Source organism: Syngnathus scovelli, chromosome 2 (genome assembly GCF_024217435.2).
Source record: "Syngnathus scovelli strain Florida chromosome 2, RoL_Ssco_1.2, whole genome shotgun sequence".
Taxonomy (NCBI): domain Eukaryota; kingdom Metazoa; phylum Chordata; class Actinopteri; order Syngnathiformes; family Syngnathidae; genus Syngnathus; species Syngnathus scovelli.
This window is the reverse complement of record NC_090848.1, coordinates 17,311,218-17,327,823: the sequence shown is the minus strand read 5'-3', so window position 1 is coordinate 17,327,823 and position 16,606 is coordinate 17,311,218. Positions and strand designations below refer to the sequence as shown.

The 16,606-nt window shown below is 44.1% G+C and overlaps 1 protein-coding gene across 1 annotated transcript; it reads right to left on the bottom strand.

Annotated features, from left to right (window-relative positions):
* Positions 1 to 12,161: 12,161 nt before the first annotated feature.
* On the bottom strand, positions 12,162 to 14,584 carry her9 (hairy-related 9). Its single transcript, XM_049754481.2, has 4 exons — positions 14,246 to 14,584; positions 14,043 to 14,138; positions 13,855 to 13,942; positions 12,162 to 13,152 (listed from the first exon to the last, which is right to left on the bottom strand). Exons 1-4 carry the CDS (start codon positions 14,351 to 14,353, stop codon positions 12,578 to 12,580), a joined length of 867 nt encoding a protein of 288 aa, XP_049610438.1. The 5' UTR covers positions 14,354 to 14,584; the 3' UTR covers positions 12,162 to 12,577.
* Positions 14,585 to 16,606: the final 2,022 nt, after the last annotated feature.

Genomic DNA, 16,606 nt, shown 5'->3' with positions numbered 1-16,606 from the left:
CAGTGCAGTCTACTTCAACTACAGTTACCAGGCTTGTTTCCTTGACTTATAAGGGGCTCCGGTGCGCTTTATAATCCTTATATCCATCAGACAGTGAGTGAGTAATAAACAAGCAATCCACCGGCTTCCTAAGTGACCTGTAATAATAAATCAATGAGGGTTTGTAAGTCTCTTCATTCAAACAAAGGCCACGGGAATAAAAAGCCATTACGATGACATGTGAATTGTCAAACAAACTGTTTAGTTTGTGTCAGCTGTAGGAGCAGCCCAAATTTACATCTGATTGGAGTTTAATGGCCCATGGCCTGCTTTGGCGACTCGGTCGCCATGGTGACCGAGCTTTCTCAACGTTTCTAACAGACTCAAATGTTCTTTTTTAACCATTTGAAATGCGTCATGCGAGCCAAATGGGGCTGAAGCCTTGTATGTATCAATTTGTTTCTGTTGCAGGGCCCACTCTCGCCCCGCAATGAATATATGGGCCATTGAATCGTCCCACACAATGCCCACAGCTGATGCGGTTGCCACAGAGACACGCCCACACAAAGGCTTGGAATGATGACATATGGTCTGAACCTGCCCAGTCGCTGGACCCCCAAAAGGCTGACTGCATTGATGGACAAAGCCCCACATTAGCCATTTATCTGTGCCTACTCACTTCATGGTAAGATAAACTTTTTTATCAAGTTTCCATTGCCCTGCACAAGAAGTAAACGGCTGGTGAAAAAGCCGCTGTGTAAAGTGGGAGAATTCATCATGAAGTCATTAACAAAGGCTTTCTTTCCCTCTGCTTTTACATTCATATGCACATCAGAGTCATGTTTAAAATAAAGAGTACATAATTTAAATAATAATAAAATAATAATAATAAAATAAAATAATAATTTAAATACCAAGAAGAGCTTTAATTTGCAATGATGCTAATCCACCACATTCCATCTTGTGAATTGTTTGATGTGCTGGGTTGGAAGTGTGGAATAGAAGGAATGCATCCCAAATACCCAGAAGCGGGTGGAAAAAGCACTCCTGATGAAACATTCTAAGGCCCAATTAATATTATTTCTTTTAGGTTCGGTCACACACACACACACACACACACACACACACACACACACACACGCACACACACGCACACACACGCACGCACACACACACACACACACACACACACACGCACACACACACACACACACACACAACTGTGTATAACTAGTAGTGGATAAACGAACATTTTTAGAAAAGATAAGGCCTGTGACTCCGCAGGAAGTGAACTGTATTGTATTTTATGCACTTCTCTTCTGCCCCAAACACTATTAAAAGCATTGACCCAATTTCTAATAATTGTTCCATGAAATTGCCTTAGTTTATTCCCAACAGTTTTTTTGTCTTCATTTGCTTTGCTTTTTCGTTGACAGAGCTACTTTCAGTTCTGTATGTGGATGTTAGCTATTTTGGCCAATCAGATTTTATCCTTTGTGTTGCCGTGACAATCTAATCTAGAACAGAAACCGAATATTAGCAATGGGAGCATTTTTGTTACTTTGAACAAACAGATTTTAAATAATTCATCTTCTCCAGGTCAGTTGGTCAGAGCAGGCCAATTTGGTCGAGCAAAACACATCAGTTACAATCTGCACTCTCCTTTTTATCATCAGCATGGTTTGTGAATAGGATATATTGTGTTTACGTATTTAGTAAGTTTTTTTTATTTTAAATATAACATAAATGGTGATGTATGTGGTGATGATGAAGGTGATGTTTATGGCAGTTGTGTCAGTGCGTTTTGGATGAGTCTTGATGGTTTCCAAAATGAGCACATTAAAGACCTTGCGATTATCAGTATGAAGATAAAATGCAGATAGTAGACATAGAAATGTAAAGTGTAAATCCCTCCGGGCCAGAGAGGGTCTGATTCTATTAGTAAGTTAAGTTGTGTGTGAAAAAGACATTCAAGAGTTGACCTGCTTCATGACTCACCACTAAGCTATGTGGTGATGTCATGCTGCCTTTTTGTATGCCGAGAAGGATGTGATGCACCGCATGGGAAGCAGAAATTGTGACTTAAGCATCAACGTGTGCCCAATGTTGTGACTAGTCAGTGTATAAGATACAAAACAATAACTTAACAAGCTAACAGCTTACAGACAACTAGCCAATAAAAACAGAATCCGGACCAGTTTTGGGTTCTGAACCTAATTTTTGAAAACTAGATGTTATGTTTGGGGAATACACACGCTAACACTGACATCTTTGGTCAGAGCAAACATAACAAAAGGTCATCGGGTAGTGTCATGTGACGTGAACTAAGGTGACAGGGTGGGAGTGATCCGGAAGAAGCCTTTACTGATGATTTGATCCAGAGGTGACAGGCCCTTCTGGATATGACCTGTCATCTCACCCCGGTCACCCAGCCGCCCGTCCGATGCATGGACGCCTCCATTGATGCTGTCAGGGGGAGGGACCCGAGGAGACTATTTTCCTGAGAGGTCAGAGACCCCCAGGTAGCTTGCTGAAGCTCCCTGAAACACTTGAGCGAGCGACACTCCATGTAGATCTGTCTTAAACGACCCCACTGGAGCTGTCAAACCGGAAACGCGCCGTGAAATTTGAGATACGCGCCTAGCGTCCATCTCAATTAAGCACGCTGTGAGTATGACATACGAATCTTATTTCAACAAAGCCCGCCTTTGACCGAATGGCTACCCGACATGCGTGCATCATCTGGGACCATGTGACCCGACACGTGTGCCGCAGCAATACATAGAGCTCCCTTGAATTCACACACAGATTTAAAAATAGCCACGAAAGAGGAAATCCCCTCAATTGCAATGGACCTGGACTACAAAGACACTGGAACAATGGGGCTCTCGCAACTAGGAATCCTCCCAGACAATATAGGAAGACTGAAGCATCAGAGAGTTGTTTTTCCCGTACAGACTGTTGTGTCTAGAGGTGGAAACCTCTGACCACCACCGCTGACTTATGGCAACAGGCCACAAATGAAAGGATGCACTGAATTGTGGGATAAACACATCGGTTTGCATCTGCTTACAGCTGCAGAAGCCAAAGATTTGTTGTCCCAATGCTCACTAATACACTTGGGCTTCATGAACAGCTGACGACGGCGGTCACGTCCTTCCTGGACTCGAATAAGCTTTAAATGACTTCACAAGACATCTCAGCTGAAAGCTTGACGGGCGCCCACACTGTCTGGTCCAAAGGATGAAGATAATGCTACAAGCAATTAATTTGCAATCAGCTTTGTGTGTGAAGAGTTGTGATGTCAAGACAGGCATTCCAGCATGGGCTGTACACAACTTTGGAATGCGATTATTTTGGTGTTTTCTGGTGATTGTACGTATATATTCAAATTGGTTCAAGTTTACCCATAGATTATTAGTGTCTGGGGTTTGAATAACAATCTAATTGGTTATAAACATAGACACTGTTCAAAAGTCCAGCACCAGTTTTTGAGTTCTTCAATTTCTATTGTTGAGCTATTTTTCACCAAGGCCTCTGCAATAATAATAATAATAATGATAATAATATACGTATTTTCCAGTTCATAAAACCCTTGCTCACATATTTTTTTCTTATTTATATTACTTAGATCATTACTGTATTGCATAAATTTACATTTGGTCTATTTGGTTGTCATTTTTATGCACCTGCAAGGTAATTTTGTTGTAATGAAAATTATAATGACAATAAAAGCAATTCTGATCTCTACAAAAATAATAATACACTTAAAGGAAAAAAGAAAGTCACTTTGACTTTTTTGATTTTCTTGATCGACTAATTCACACAGATTCATTAAAGCCTTGTGGTGCATTCTGCCCGGTAGTATTATTCTAAGCTACTCTTGAAGCTTGGAATGTGAAAGTTTGCACTAAAGGAGGAACCAATAAGCCAACACCTTCCTCTTGATTGACAACCTTACAAAGGCAATGGGGCAGAGTGATTTGTCAATGGGTATAAATCAACACAAAGAGGTATTGATTGGCAGCCAAGAAAAGAGCGCGGGACAAAGAGTGCGGCTGTGGGGTCTTGGCCGAGTAATCAATACTGTGAGTTCTGCACGGGGGAGCCATCCCACTTTGTGTTGATACAGTCAGAGGCGCAGCAAAGATCAGCTATTGTACAGACGAACTGGGGCTGTCAGTCAGCGCACGGCCACACGGCAGGGGGGCGTGACCCTGTACGCTCCGCACAAATATACAAACGTTAACCGTGACGCACACATCAGGCGTTCCCAGACGCATTCACGGATGACAGAGCCAGGCTGGAATGATTGTCGACAGCAGACTTTGTTTAAATCATAATAATACTTTTTCTACATCGGAAAGCTTTACTTGTGAATTAATTTTGACTTTCATCACAAAACAAATATACAGAATTCTAAAATGTGATATTGACTAATATATTCAATTAAGAACACAACAATGCCTGAACAATTGCAAAAATGCTAGTGGGACAAATATGAGTGTGAGTGCATGAGTGAGTCATTGTTTTAACTTCGCTGTTGTTTTGTGCGTTCTATTTTAAGTATTGTTTCTGTATGCTACATTTTATATCGAATCTGTTATAGAGTAGGAAAACATCCAGAACAAAAAATATCCTGGAAACTATTGCAGTGTTTCCGTTGTAGACTTATTTTTCATAATACTATTGCAATCTGCCCTCAATGATCACAGTTGAAAATTTTATTTGAGAGGACATTCTGATGTTCTCTTGCATAATGTTCATTTCTAAAGGCTGTGCTTGAGCACCTCGTTTTTTTTCAGCAATTTGCAGGACCTTCCCATTAAAAAAGTAACTTTTTATTATATTAGGCATAATTATACTCTTACGCACTAAATAATTGTATTTTTACTTGTGTAGACTTGTACATGAGCAGTAACCTGTTACTGCTTTCGCCATACTTTCCCTGCTTTACACAATCTTAAAGGATCAAAAGAGTTGTATAGCTGCAGAACTAAGTGTTTTGGTTACCTAATTCATAAGTAGAATTTGATGGGAAAATGTTAGGAACAGCGTTTACAATTATACAACCAAGATACACCACTAAAACGTACGGTATTAAAAATGGCTAACTTTCTGACAGCAAAAAACAATTTTTGAGTATAAATCCACATATTCTAATCTCATTCTAATCTGAAGGTTTATGACTACTCCAATGCTTTAATAACATGTATGGCTCAGTCTTTTCAAGTCACCAACTCCCACTGTACAGATCCAAGAGATCTGACAGCTGGTTGAAACCTTGACTGCACTATGACGAAGCGGGTGAAAAACAACAACTTTATTTCACTTTGACAAGTGATTCATTCATAAAAAAATATATTGAGGTGAGGTGTACAGACAACTAGACATTAACACAAGGTGGGATTCCCCTTGTGAATGTGCTGAGAATAACACGCAAGACTGTGTGTGCGTATGCGTGTGTGTGTGTGTGTGTGTGTGTGTGTGTGTGTGTGTGTGTGTGCGTGTGTGTGTGTGTGTGTGTGTGTGTGTGTGTGTGTGTGTGTGTGTGTGTGTGTGTGTGTGTGTGTGTGTGTGTGTGAGTATGCGCGCATGTCTGTGTGTGCGTGAGTGTGTGTGTGCCCATCACTAATCTTATCACGTATTCATCATGAGGCCCAGTCTCTTAAACCTCAAGAGCAGACGATGATCAGAGATGAGTGGTTGTTCTGGAAGAGTGATCCACCCTGCAAAGATCAAAATGCGCACATGTGCACACACACACACACACACACACACACACACACGCACACGCACACGCACACGCACACACATACACGCACGCGCACGCACACACACACATAATTATTTATTTGATGAAATAGTTGTCAATTAATTCATTAGTAATTACGGCACCTATAAACTTTTAAAAATCTACATTATTATTTTGTGCCACATTAGTCTAAGAAGTATTCAAACAGAAAACAAATTATATTGATACAGATTTCAATTTTATGTTATTTAATGTTTTATTTCATTTTATTCCAACAATCTGAGTGTGTGAGCGCGAGTGCGTGTGTACGTGAGTGCGTGTGTGCCGACGTGTGTACCCAGCTGCATTCTTTCCAATTCTTTGGCCACATTTATTTGGCGAGGGCCCATGGCCTTATTGACACTTGTCTCCTGTGCCTCCTGCATGACAATCCATGCAATGAAACCACAAGTGGGGCACACACTGTTCAACAGTTGCTACAAGAACAACATGAGCAGAGACAAAGAGTGTTTACCTTCCCAGGGTATGATAAAAGTAGCAGCAAAAAGAAAGAAAAAGCTGGTCTTATTGCATAAGTAAGCCTAGTGTGGCCAGTTTCACAATAGACATTGCACTTTTTATTACAAGCAGTTGTTTACTTCACATTTGTACAGTGTCCAGTTTTACTTTACGGTCTTGGTTACTTTCACTAAAGCAACTGTGATGAGCATGATCCTGCCTGGTGTGTCTGTATTTTTTCAGTTGCTATCAAGAAAAGGCGGAGCCTCCTGTACGCACCTTACCTGCATTGCCATCAAACGGCCAATTATCCATCCATCCATCCATCCATCCATCCATCCATCCATCCATCCATCCATCCATCCATCCATCCATCCATCTTCTTCTGCTTATCCGGGGTCGGGTCGCGGGGGTAGCAGCTTTAGGAGGGACTCCCAGACTTCCCTCTCCCCAGCCACTTCATCCAGCTCATCCCGGGGGATCCCAAGGCGTTCCCAGGCCAGCTGAGGGACATAGTCTCTCCAGCGCGTCCTGGGTCGTCCCCGGGGTCTCCTACCGGTGGGACATGCCCGGAACACCTCCCCAGGGAGGCGTCCAGGAGGCATCCTGATAAGATGCCCGAGCCACCTCATCTGGCTCCTCTCTACGTGGAGGAGTAGCGACTCTACTCCGAGTCTCTCCCGGATGACCGAGCTTCTCACCCTATCTCTAAGGGAGAGCCCGGACATCCTGCGGAGAAACCTCATTTCGGCCGCTTGTATCCGGGATCGCGTTCTTTCGGTCACGACCCTTAGCTCGTGACCATAGGTGAGGGTAGGAGCGTAAATCGACCGGTAAATTGAAAGCTTTGCCTTTTGGCTCAGCTCTCTCTTCACCACAACGGACCGGTACAGGGTCCGCATTACTGCCAACGCTACACCGATCCGCCTGTCGATCTCGCGCTCCATCCTCCCCTCACTCGTGAACAAGACTCCAAGATACTTGAACTCCTCCACTTGGGGAAGGATCTCATCCCCGATCCGGAGAGAGCATTCCACCCTTTTCCGATCGGCCACCCTTTTACGTTTTTGGAAACAGATTTTGGACTATTATCCTACTCTCACCAGTTTCTTCCTTCTTGATTTTCTTGTTGAGTAATATTCTGGTCTTTCCATTCTTTGCTTCTCCGTCTTGTCTAAGTGGTTTTGATTTCTTCTTGTGTTGCTCCTTTTGCAGTTGTTTCAGCCTCTCTTCGGTATGCGAACTGCAGTTAGCTGCCATTCTTTTCCATTTCTTTGTAGTAGCCAGGGCTGGACTGCCGTGCCGATTGCTCTGAGATGGCAAGGGAAACTCAGGTTCCCCTAAAATGCCCCACCCACCAAATGAAAAAAAACATTGAAATGTTCATTGACTAAATATGTGCCGAATTTGCTACTTCTCTCAAGTAACTTCCTTGTCATTCTTTCGTCGCAGCGCCACAGCACTTTAATTTTATTATACAGTCAGACGCTGAGTGCCTACTGTTTGATAGAGTGGGTTGTTCCACTGCACCAAACTGGACAGTCATTGCATAAATGCTGGGCTGTTTTATCACGTCTATCGGATGCTCAGCGTCCCTGGAGGCGTATGGGGCAGTGGGCCCGCCCGGATGCTTGGCTTCTGCATGATGGTTGGATGATCTGTCTCAGGCGGAGCTGAGCTCATATGTATGAATTTAGTTTTATGGAACTATGTGGCAAACAATGACTTTTTAGGTACAGAGAGGCTATGGGTGCTTATAATCACGCCTTCGTGCAATTGCGTGCTGACATCAGCACGTGTTTGCGCACGTACTCGCTTTCACGCTTCCTCGCATTTGCACTCACTATCTCGTGTCGTTGTTTGTTTTGTTTTGTTTATGCTCACTTCCCAGAGCTCTCTTGGTTCAATAAATACAATGTCAAATTGCTGGTTGTTGGTTGTGTGGAAGCGAAGGGAAGGAAGAGCACAAGGATTAAAAGGCGGATGGAACCATAACAAAACCTGGCCACATCTGCTTATAAGATTTTCCCAAATGTTAAAGCACACACAAAGGGACAGTCTGTGAGATGGGACGAGTAACCAGGACATCCTGTTTGAGAGTCAATGCTCACTCCCAACCCACTCACCCTCCTCCCACAGTGCTAAAGAGACAGTGCAGCTGTCACCACCTGATTTAAGCGGCATGGCAAGGCCTCGGTGCTCTGGGATGACTGTTCAGGAAAGAACCCTTTTATCACACCTCACTGAAGTGCCAGAATTGTATCTGCCAAATGAAACACTTGTACTCTCCATTATTGTCTGATTTGGATGGTGAGGAATTGCGTGGCAGGCTGGAATTGGATTGTCTATACCGGGGTGCTCAAACTCGTACTATTGCGTGCACTACTAGACATTAAGTGTGACAGCAGTTTTGTATGATAATTACAGTATTCATTAGCTATATTTTGTCCATTCCCAAATCAGGAACTTGATACCAAATAAAATGCTGAAATATCAGCCTATTTTTCCACCCCAAAAATAAACTTCCGCTACTGCTATTCCGTCCGCTTGTGGAGGCCCAATGATGTCTCAACTACATAGTATATGTAAAAAGTAAAACTTGTAATTTTATTGTTTCAAGCGAGCTTTCAGTCGTCATTAAGTAATCTTTATTTTCCTGGTTGTCCTGAAATGTTTGTTAGACTTGGAACATGTACAGACATGTGCTCGGACAATGTGACACACGGACACACAAACGTGCACACACCTACACACCCAAAACAATTAGGTGCCACTGAACAATTAGATCGGATCACCAGCTACAGTTTCTAAGAGTAAATCCTGATCAGACGTTCAGTATATTACTAGACATTGCATTCAGCAAAGAAATGGTGCATTAAAGTAAACAAAAGACATGACATGAGGGCATCCAGCATTTAATTTCCTTTCTTCTATAATATGTCCATGACATTTGCAGAACTTTTTTCATGGTCTTTAAACACACTTTTAAAACAACACAAACCCCTTCAACCATATTGAGGGAACAAGCGCAATGTTTAACACAAAAATATTGATCAAACAATACAGACAAATACAGAGTGTTGCAAGAACATTTGCAAAAAAATCCGAAACAGGAATTGCAATATAGTCGAGGATTGTTGCAAATATGCCACGTCGACAGAGATTTTTCCATTATGATGCAGGTGGCAGCCATTTTAGTTATAAAGCCTAACGCAATGCTACCTTGATTTTTCATTTATAACTAAAAATAATTTCACAGTTGTTCTTACTTCATCACAATTAAAAGCCATTTAATTATCATATTGCCAATGTGAGTGCCATTAGTCAAGCATTTATCGCTGCGGCAATCTAGAACTAAAATAGAATAACAGCTGCACATTGCAGAGGATAGCCAGGGATGACCCCACGATAGATAAAGACTACATAAATCAAATGCGCTCTTAAATCTAGTCATCAGAATGACCCGTTCTCAGGGGAACTTTTCTACTTTCTTTATTGGAATCTGCACTAGCTGCAATGGCTTGCAGACCTCGCGCAGTGAAAGCGGAGAAGGCGCTGAAAAGCCAAACCTAACCTCAGACACTTGCCTTGTAAACAACTTGTGGGAAAGACCGAAGCCCAAGTGGCACACGGACGCTGTGATACTTGATCAGGCTTGATGCCACAGGCCACCCGGGATAACCTCCACGTTCCGCACTGTACGCTATAAATACAAAGACACACAGGAAATGTAAAGTGAGGAAGATTAAGTTCCCTCATAGTTGTTGCCCGCAAACACTCAGGGTGAGGAATCAAATTGTATTTTTCCTGAGCTTCAACAGCTTTTTAACATGTCACCACCCCCCTTTGCTTCTCAGGAAAACAGGTGGAAAACCATCTAGCCAGAACACACACTTGCACACATTTCACCCACGCATGCTGAAATGAAACTAAATCTGTTAGAATTCATGCCACACAGAATAACTGCTTTCACATTCAATAATAATAATAATCGTGATCATAATGCACTTTACATTTCAGAGAAATGTCAAAGTGCTAAATAAATGATATAAATGAATGCCAAAATTGATAGGGCTCATCATTACTCATCGTTTTTGTGCTGTTTAATGGTGTGCCGTAAATATTTTTTTCTTATGTAAAATGGGTGCCATGCCTCGCTTCTCGTTGAGAAGCGCAACATTCGGGCGTGAGAGAGACGCGCTTGTCATTGTCGCAGCTCAACTTGCATACGAAAAGCACTCAAGTGCTGGCTGTAAACACAGCCGCGTCTATACACAATGGCAATTGTAAATTTGGAGGGAGATTTGATGGTGAACGTTTGGCGGCAACGTGTTGCGCGCGTTCAGCCCATTGAGTCGCTAATGAGAGTGATAGATTGTGGCTCCTCGGACGACCCCGACCCCCTCAAAAGCCGCTGCTCCCATGGGATGTGACGGCCACGTCCCCGAGGGACATTCAACCTTCCATAGGAATCCTTTTCATCATCGGGAAAGGGGTTTTCCCGCCCGTTTCGTTTAACCAAATTCCTTCTCGTGAAACAAAATCTGAATGCGAGTCAAATCATTCAAATGCAACACGAGCCCGTGTACTGCTTAAGTGCTCCCAATAATATCTGTCAAAATAGACTCGCTCGACTTGTTTTAACCGTTGACTCTTGGATAAACATTTCGACCCACCCGAGTCTCTTTATTTATTCATTTCCACCGGACCGTGAGGCTCACTCGCGGGTGTCCGCCTCCACACCTTTGCGCTTGCGGCTGCGCTCGCGGCCTGCGGGCGGGGATTTTAATGGCTGGCCCCGTGCCCGACCACAGGCGGACTAGTTCGTTCGCTTCTCACGACCTCGACTCCTCAAAGGCATCGCTGAACTATTGACTCAGACGCGCAGGCAGTAAGAAAAACCGCAGAGGCCAGACTCGCTGCCAACTGCTGTTTGGCTGCGGCTCTATGCAAAGGAGACTTCAGTGTGTCGTTTAGACACCGTGTCATCCGCAGGGCATTGCACCGGATGAGGTGAATCAGACTCGCACGCAATGACGATATAACCATTAAAAAAAGTTATTTACACACGCACAGAAATTCCGCGTGAATAAAATTTATATTAAAATAAAATTAAAATTCTCTGCAACAGACACATGCATACTTGGCTGGGAAAACGGAGCTGCGGTAATCTAATCTCGTGTGTGCGTGTGTGTGTGTGCGTGTGTGCGGGTGGAGGGGGGGGGGCTGCAAGTCACCGATTGCTGACACACGGCAAGCACCACGCCACCATACAGAATACATCCCCCGGATTTGGAGCCCATTTCACTGCAGGGAGGGGTTACGTCTAAGGAAGATGGGAGTTGACATAATGGAGTGCTGTGTGCAACGGATGTGCAGAGTAAACGTAAGATTTTAGTCACATTTAACGAGTTCATGCAACTGCTTGGCCAAATTCCCTCACTTTCCCCATTCAAGATGCGTCACAAGCCCACTAGAGGGGGATGGAATTGAACATTTGGCAGACAAAAGGAAGAGAGGATTCTCATGTTCTTGATTGAATTCAATCTGTTTGTGACATTAACCCCCGAGCACATTTCCCCAGCTCATGAATAGACTTTTGCGAGCTCCCGCTGCATTTTGGATGAGATGCCCCATAGAACTTATATTTTTTTCAAAACAGGCAAGTGAGAAAGAGAAAAAAATAGAATCCTTTGTCCCACCTACAGCCAGATGTGAAGAAATCTCGCCAAGCTTGACTGAAAAGTTGCCAATTCAAGTTGCACACAAGGACAAATCCCCACACAAAATATTAATTTTGACTTGGAGACAGGTTTGTAAGTCAATGATTGAGCGTGTGTGTGTGCGTGCGTATGCGTGTGTGTGTGCGTGCGTAAGGTTCTAATTTGGATTTAAAAGACAGGCAAAAATGGACTTAACACAGATACTGTATTTTTCAACAGTATTTATTCAAACATTGGAAGAATACCAGTTCTTTCTTTAACAAACAGCAAAACAATAGAAAACAGCTTTGGTGTAACAATCAAGAACAACTCTGTACAAAACTAAACCTTTTTATAAAAAGTACTTTATAGCAAAAATCCTATAAATCAACACATCTGCATGTACAGGTTATTTATCACCAAGATCCAATTGGAACTGGTCATAAATGATAATGATCCATCAAAGGCTTCTGTTCCATAAAACGAAACAAAACAAAAAGTGCCACATGAAGATTTTCGGGGTGGCGTAACAGAAATGTCACAGGTTAGATCCTCGTAACAGCTGCAGGTCTGAATTCAAACGTAGTGGCAGTCCCACAGTTCCATGGTTGTGTTCCCCACGCTGGCTTTTGGTGGCGAGGCGCTACCAAGGCCGCCACACAACCTCGCCGCCGTCCGGACCGGGACTCACTCCTACCGGGCTGACCGCCTGGGATCCCCCAGAGAAGGAGGTCATGCCGTGTACAGGTGAGGCGGCGGTGCCCGCCGAGGGCCCGTTGACCGCCATGGGCAGCCCGGCGTTCGCATAAAGTGGGATCACTGGGGCTGTGGCTGCTGCAAAGGCCGGGTTGGGGATCAAGAAAGCAAACTGTCCATCGGAGGCGGGCACCAGCTGGAAGCCGCCAAACACCTTGGGGGAAGCGACCTCGGCCGGGCTGAGCTTGGAGGCCATGGCGGCGCCCGGGCTGATGGGCAGGGTGGAGGGCAGCTGGACATGCAGGGGCTGGGAGAGGTGAGCTTGCTGGGACGCGGCCTGCTGCGAGTAGTTGATGGCCATCATCTGGCTCAAGCAGCCCGACAGGTGGGTGAGCAGCCTCGACCTCACCTCCACGTTCACTCCCTCCGAAGTGGACAAGAAGCGCGTGACCTCGTTCATGCACTCGTTGAAGCCAGCTCTGAACTTGCTCAGCACGGCGGCGTCAGGGGAGAGAGCGGCCGCTGGAGAAAAAGGAGGAGACAGACTGATGTTAGTGATGCTTTCTCACTGACCTGTGTCTCATCACTTGCTTTTAATGCCTCTGTGTTATGACCAAATGCCCATGTTATTGCGCTGGAAACGATCCAATTTCATTTAAATGGTTAGAATTATTACTATAGATTAAATAAAGTTTCATACAGTGACAGACCAACCAAATGCTTTCTTGGGTAGAGGATTGGATTTTTCTTTTACTTTATTTCTACCATTTCATTGGTGTACTACATTTGCCATTAGGTAGCCATACAAAATTTGGACATCGCTACATTATTTTCGATGCATAGGCCACATTTGGGAGCACCAAAGTTATAATATTGGTGAGAAAGAGGGGGGGTTCCGATAAGATTTTCTTCTTCCCGCTCATTTCCAGGCATTATTCTTACTCTTTTTTTAAAATGAATTCCTTGTTAATTCCAATATGAAATAAGCATTGTAATTGTTTATCTCTTTGACTTTTTATCTAAAATGCTATTGCCAAGAATAGCTGCTGATTTACAAAAAAAGAACAATTCTCTTCCACTACCATCACACAATACCTGTTTTGTCCTTTCAGTATACATACATGTTTGTGAGAATTTTGTGTTTGGTGGTGTGCCGTCGCTGTTATGGAATGTAAAATAGACGCCTTTGCTAAATAAAAGTGTGTGAGCGGGGATTCGACTTACCACTCATCTGCACTCGCTGCAGGTTTCTCAAGTGCTTCACTGTCATCTCTAGGATGTCTGCCTTCTCCAGCTTGGAGTGTCTGGAGCTCTAGAGAAAACGCATTTCAACTTTAATGGAAATCTCACCCATTTAAAGTGTAATTTATCTTAAAAGAAGCATAGAGGTGAAAATACTAAAGTTGACCTACATCTTTTTTTAGCGCGTCCAGGATGAGCGTCTTAAGTTGGCCGAGACTTTCGTTGATTCTTGCTCTGCGTCTTTTTTCCATAATGGGCTTGGATGACTGAAGGAATAATGGTCGAGACACCGTTCAGTTAATTGTCGATGATACAGAATTCACGGCACATCCTGCATCATAAAACTCATTCGCTTGCATAGGGCGACAATTACCTTTCTATGCTCACTGGCATTTTTGGGCTTGTCCGGCGTGTGGGATCCGTTTGCAGGGGCACCAGCCATCGGGGACCCCGTCTGCTTCTCCATGGTGTCGGCTGGCATCGTTACTCAGTTTTGGCCACACGAATTAAATCGATAAATCCTTTCTTGGGGAAAATAGATGTTGACAAGATTTTTTTTTTTTAAAAAAAGTTCCTCCACCGAACGGCCCTGTTTAAAAAAAGAAAAGAAAAACTACTTCCGTCGTCAGTATTGTGTCACCACTAAGTCACGAGTGGCGGCGTCTCGACTTCTGTGGCCGACACGCGCCACAGTACTTATACCAGCGCGCGTGCTCCCACATCGTGTGAAAGCTTCTCTGCATTCTTTCCCACACTCGCCTCAACCAATGGCAGAACCGTCTCGCCAAGTAGGCGCAAGCCCGGACACTGATTGGCCAACACCCCCGCGCACCGTCAGTCACGCGCTGTTCAATCAACCCGCAGCGAGGAACAACAAAGCCGGTCGAGCGGGCGGCTGGGTCGGGAGGAGGTGAGACGCGGGGGAATGCGTTTGGATGTTTGCTTCCAACTTTAGTCGGTGCTCGTGAAAAAAAAAAGAAAATTGTCGTCTGTTTTCTGCGAACATCTCTAACACAAACGAAGTATATATCATTTTGTTTCTGACGTTTTCACTTTTTTCTTCTTCGGCAATAATCAACTTCCTGGTGTTAGAATACAGAATAGATGTAAACATGAACGACGTTTAGGTATAAATAAACTTCTATTTTTATGTAAGTTTCCGGACGTGCGCCGCCTGCGGGATCATGGCACGCGAGGGAATTTTCGCAGTAGCACGCAGCCAGCCAATGGCGCGCGCCCGCTTTATGCAAACAAGGCGCTTCTTTCTCCGATTGGCTGCCTGAATGGCTCCGTGTCAATCATTTCGACTCGGGGAGCAGTTCGGGCAGGTCGGTTTAAGGGGGGTTGGAGTGGAGGGGAGGGGCGGAGCACATCTGTCCGCGTGCCAGTAGTGCCGGATTAAAATTTGGTTACTCCTCTGAGCGCATAAGATTGATGCACAGTATGTATAACAGGATGTGTTCATTTTAACTCTATCCACACTCCATTTCAGTTACTGCGTGGTTGTAATACGTACTTAAAATAGGCTACGTAATGATGAGATAGTCAACGTGTGAATATTGTTGCTGTGACATTCACTTTCCTCATCGTATAAATAAACTATCTAGCCACCCGTCCGTCCGTCCGCCCGCCCGCCCGTCCGTCCGTCCGTCCGTCCGTCCGTCCGTCCGTCCGTCCGTCCATCCATCCATCCATCCATCCATCCATCCATCCATCCATCCATCCATCCATCCATCCATCCATCCATCCATCCATCCATCCATCCATCCATCCATCCAACCATTCAAGCAGCCAGCCAGTGCATCGAAGAAAACCCCTGACACACTTGCCAATGCTGCAGGGTTTGAGGAGGGAGAAGGTCCCCACCTAGCGTCCATTTTGCACGTTACATACCACGACTGACATTGCATAGTAACCGTTAATTTACACGTTGACTTCACTGTTTGGTTGGACGTCGGATCTTATTTAAAAACATGCATGTTTATGGACGTGTTTGTGTGCGTACATGCGCATGCTTGCATGTTAACTTCAAGGAGGAGCATTTGTATACATATACGTGCGTGTGCGCGTGCGTGTGCGTGTGCGTGAGATGTGTTCAGGTACACCCACTCGGCATCCATGTGTGACTCGACCACAATGTGGGGGACCTGATGATAAGCCGACATGACAGAAGCAAATAATGTCTGCTCCCGTTATCTTCTCTTAACCCCTCGGCCCTGCAGGAACATGCACAGAGATGCACATCTGAACAGTACGCCGTAGATATGAGCCGTGTACCAACTGCACACATATGTATGCCCATGTTACATGATGTTGCACAATACAAAATTCTAAGAATGAGTACTCTGGACTAGTTTTGCAACACTGAAACTACCTGAATAGTATACAATTGCACTTGAAGCACCATTGTTTTGTGGTCAAGCGCTGCATTCAAGATTTCTGAGAGATCTCAATTTTTGTTTGTTTTATATATATATATATGTATATATGTATATGCTTAGCGCGAACTTAGCATACGGGGCAGCACGAGCTGTTAGCTTCGCCTACCATACTTCACGATTCTTTTTCTAACCCGCTTTACAAATGGATGGAAATGGTGTACACTGTTGGAACGGTTTACAGACTTGCCCCTAAATATGCGAAAACCTAAAGGTATGTCTCGTGAAAAAATGTGTTTATCTCGTCTATTTTAAAATATGCTTCGTTTTCAATTGGTTGATATTCAAACAGTATT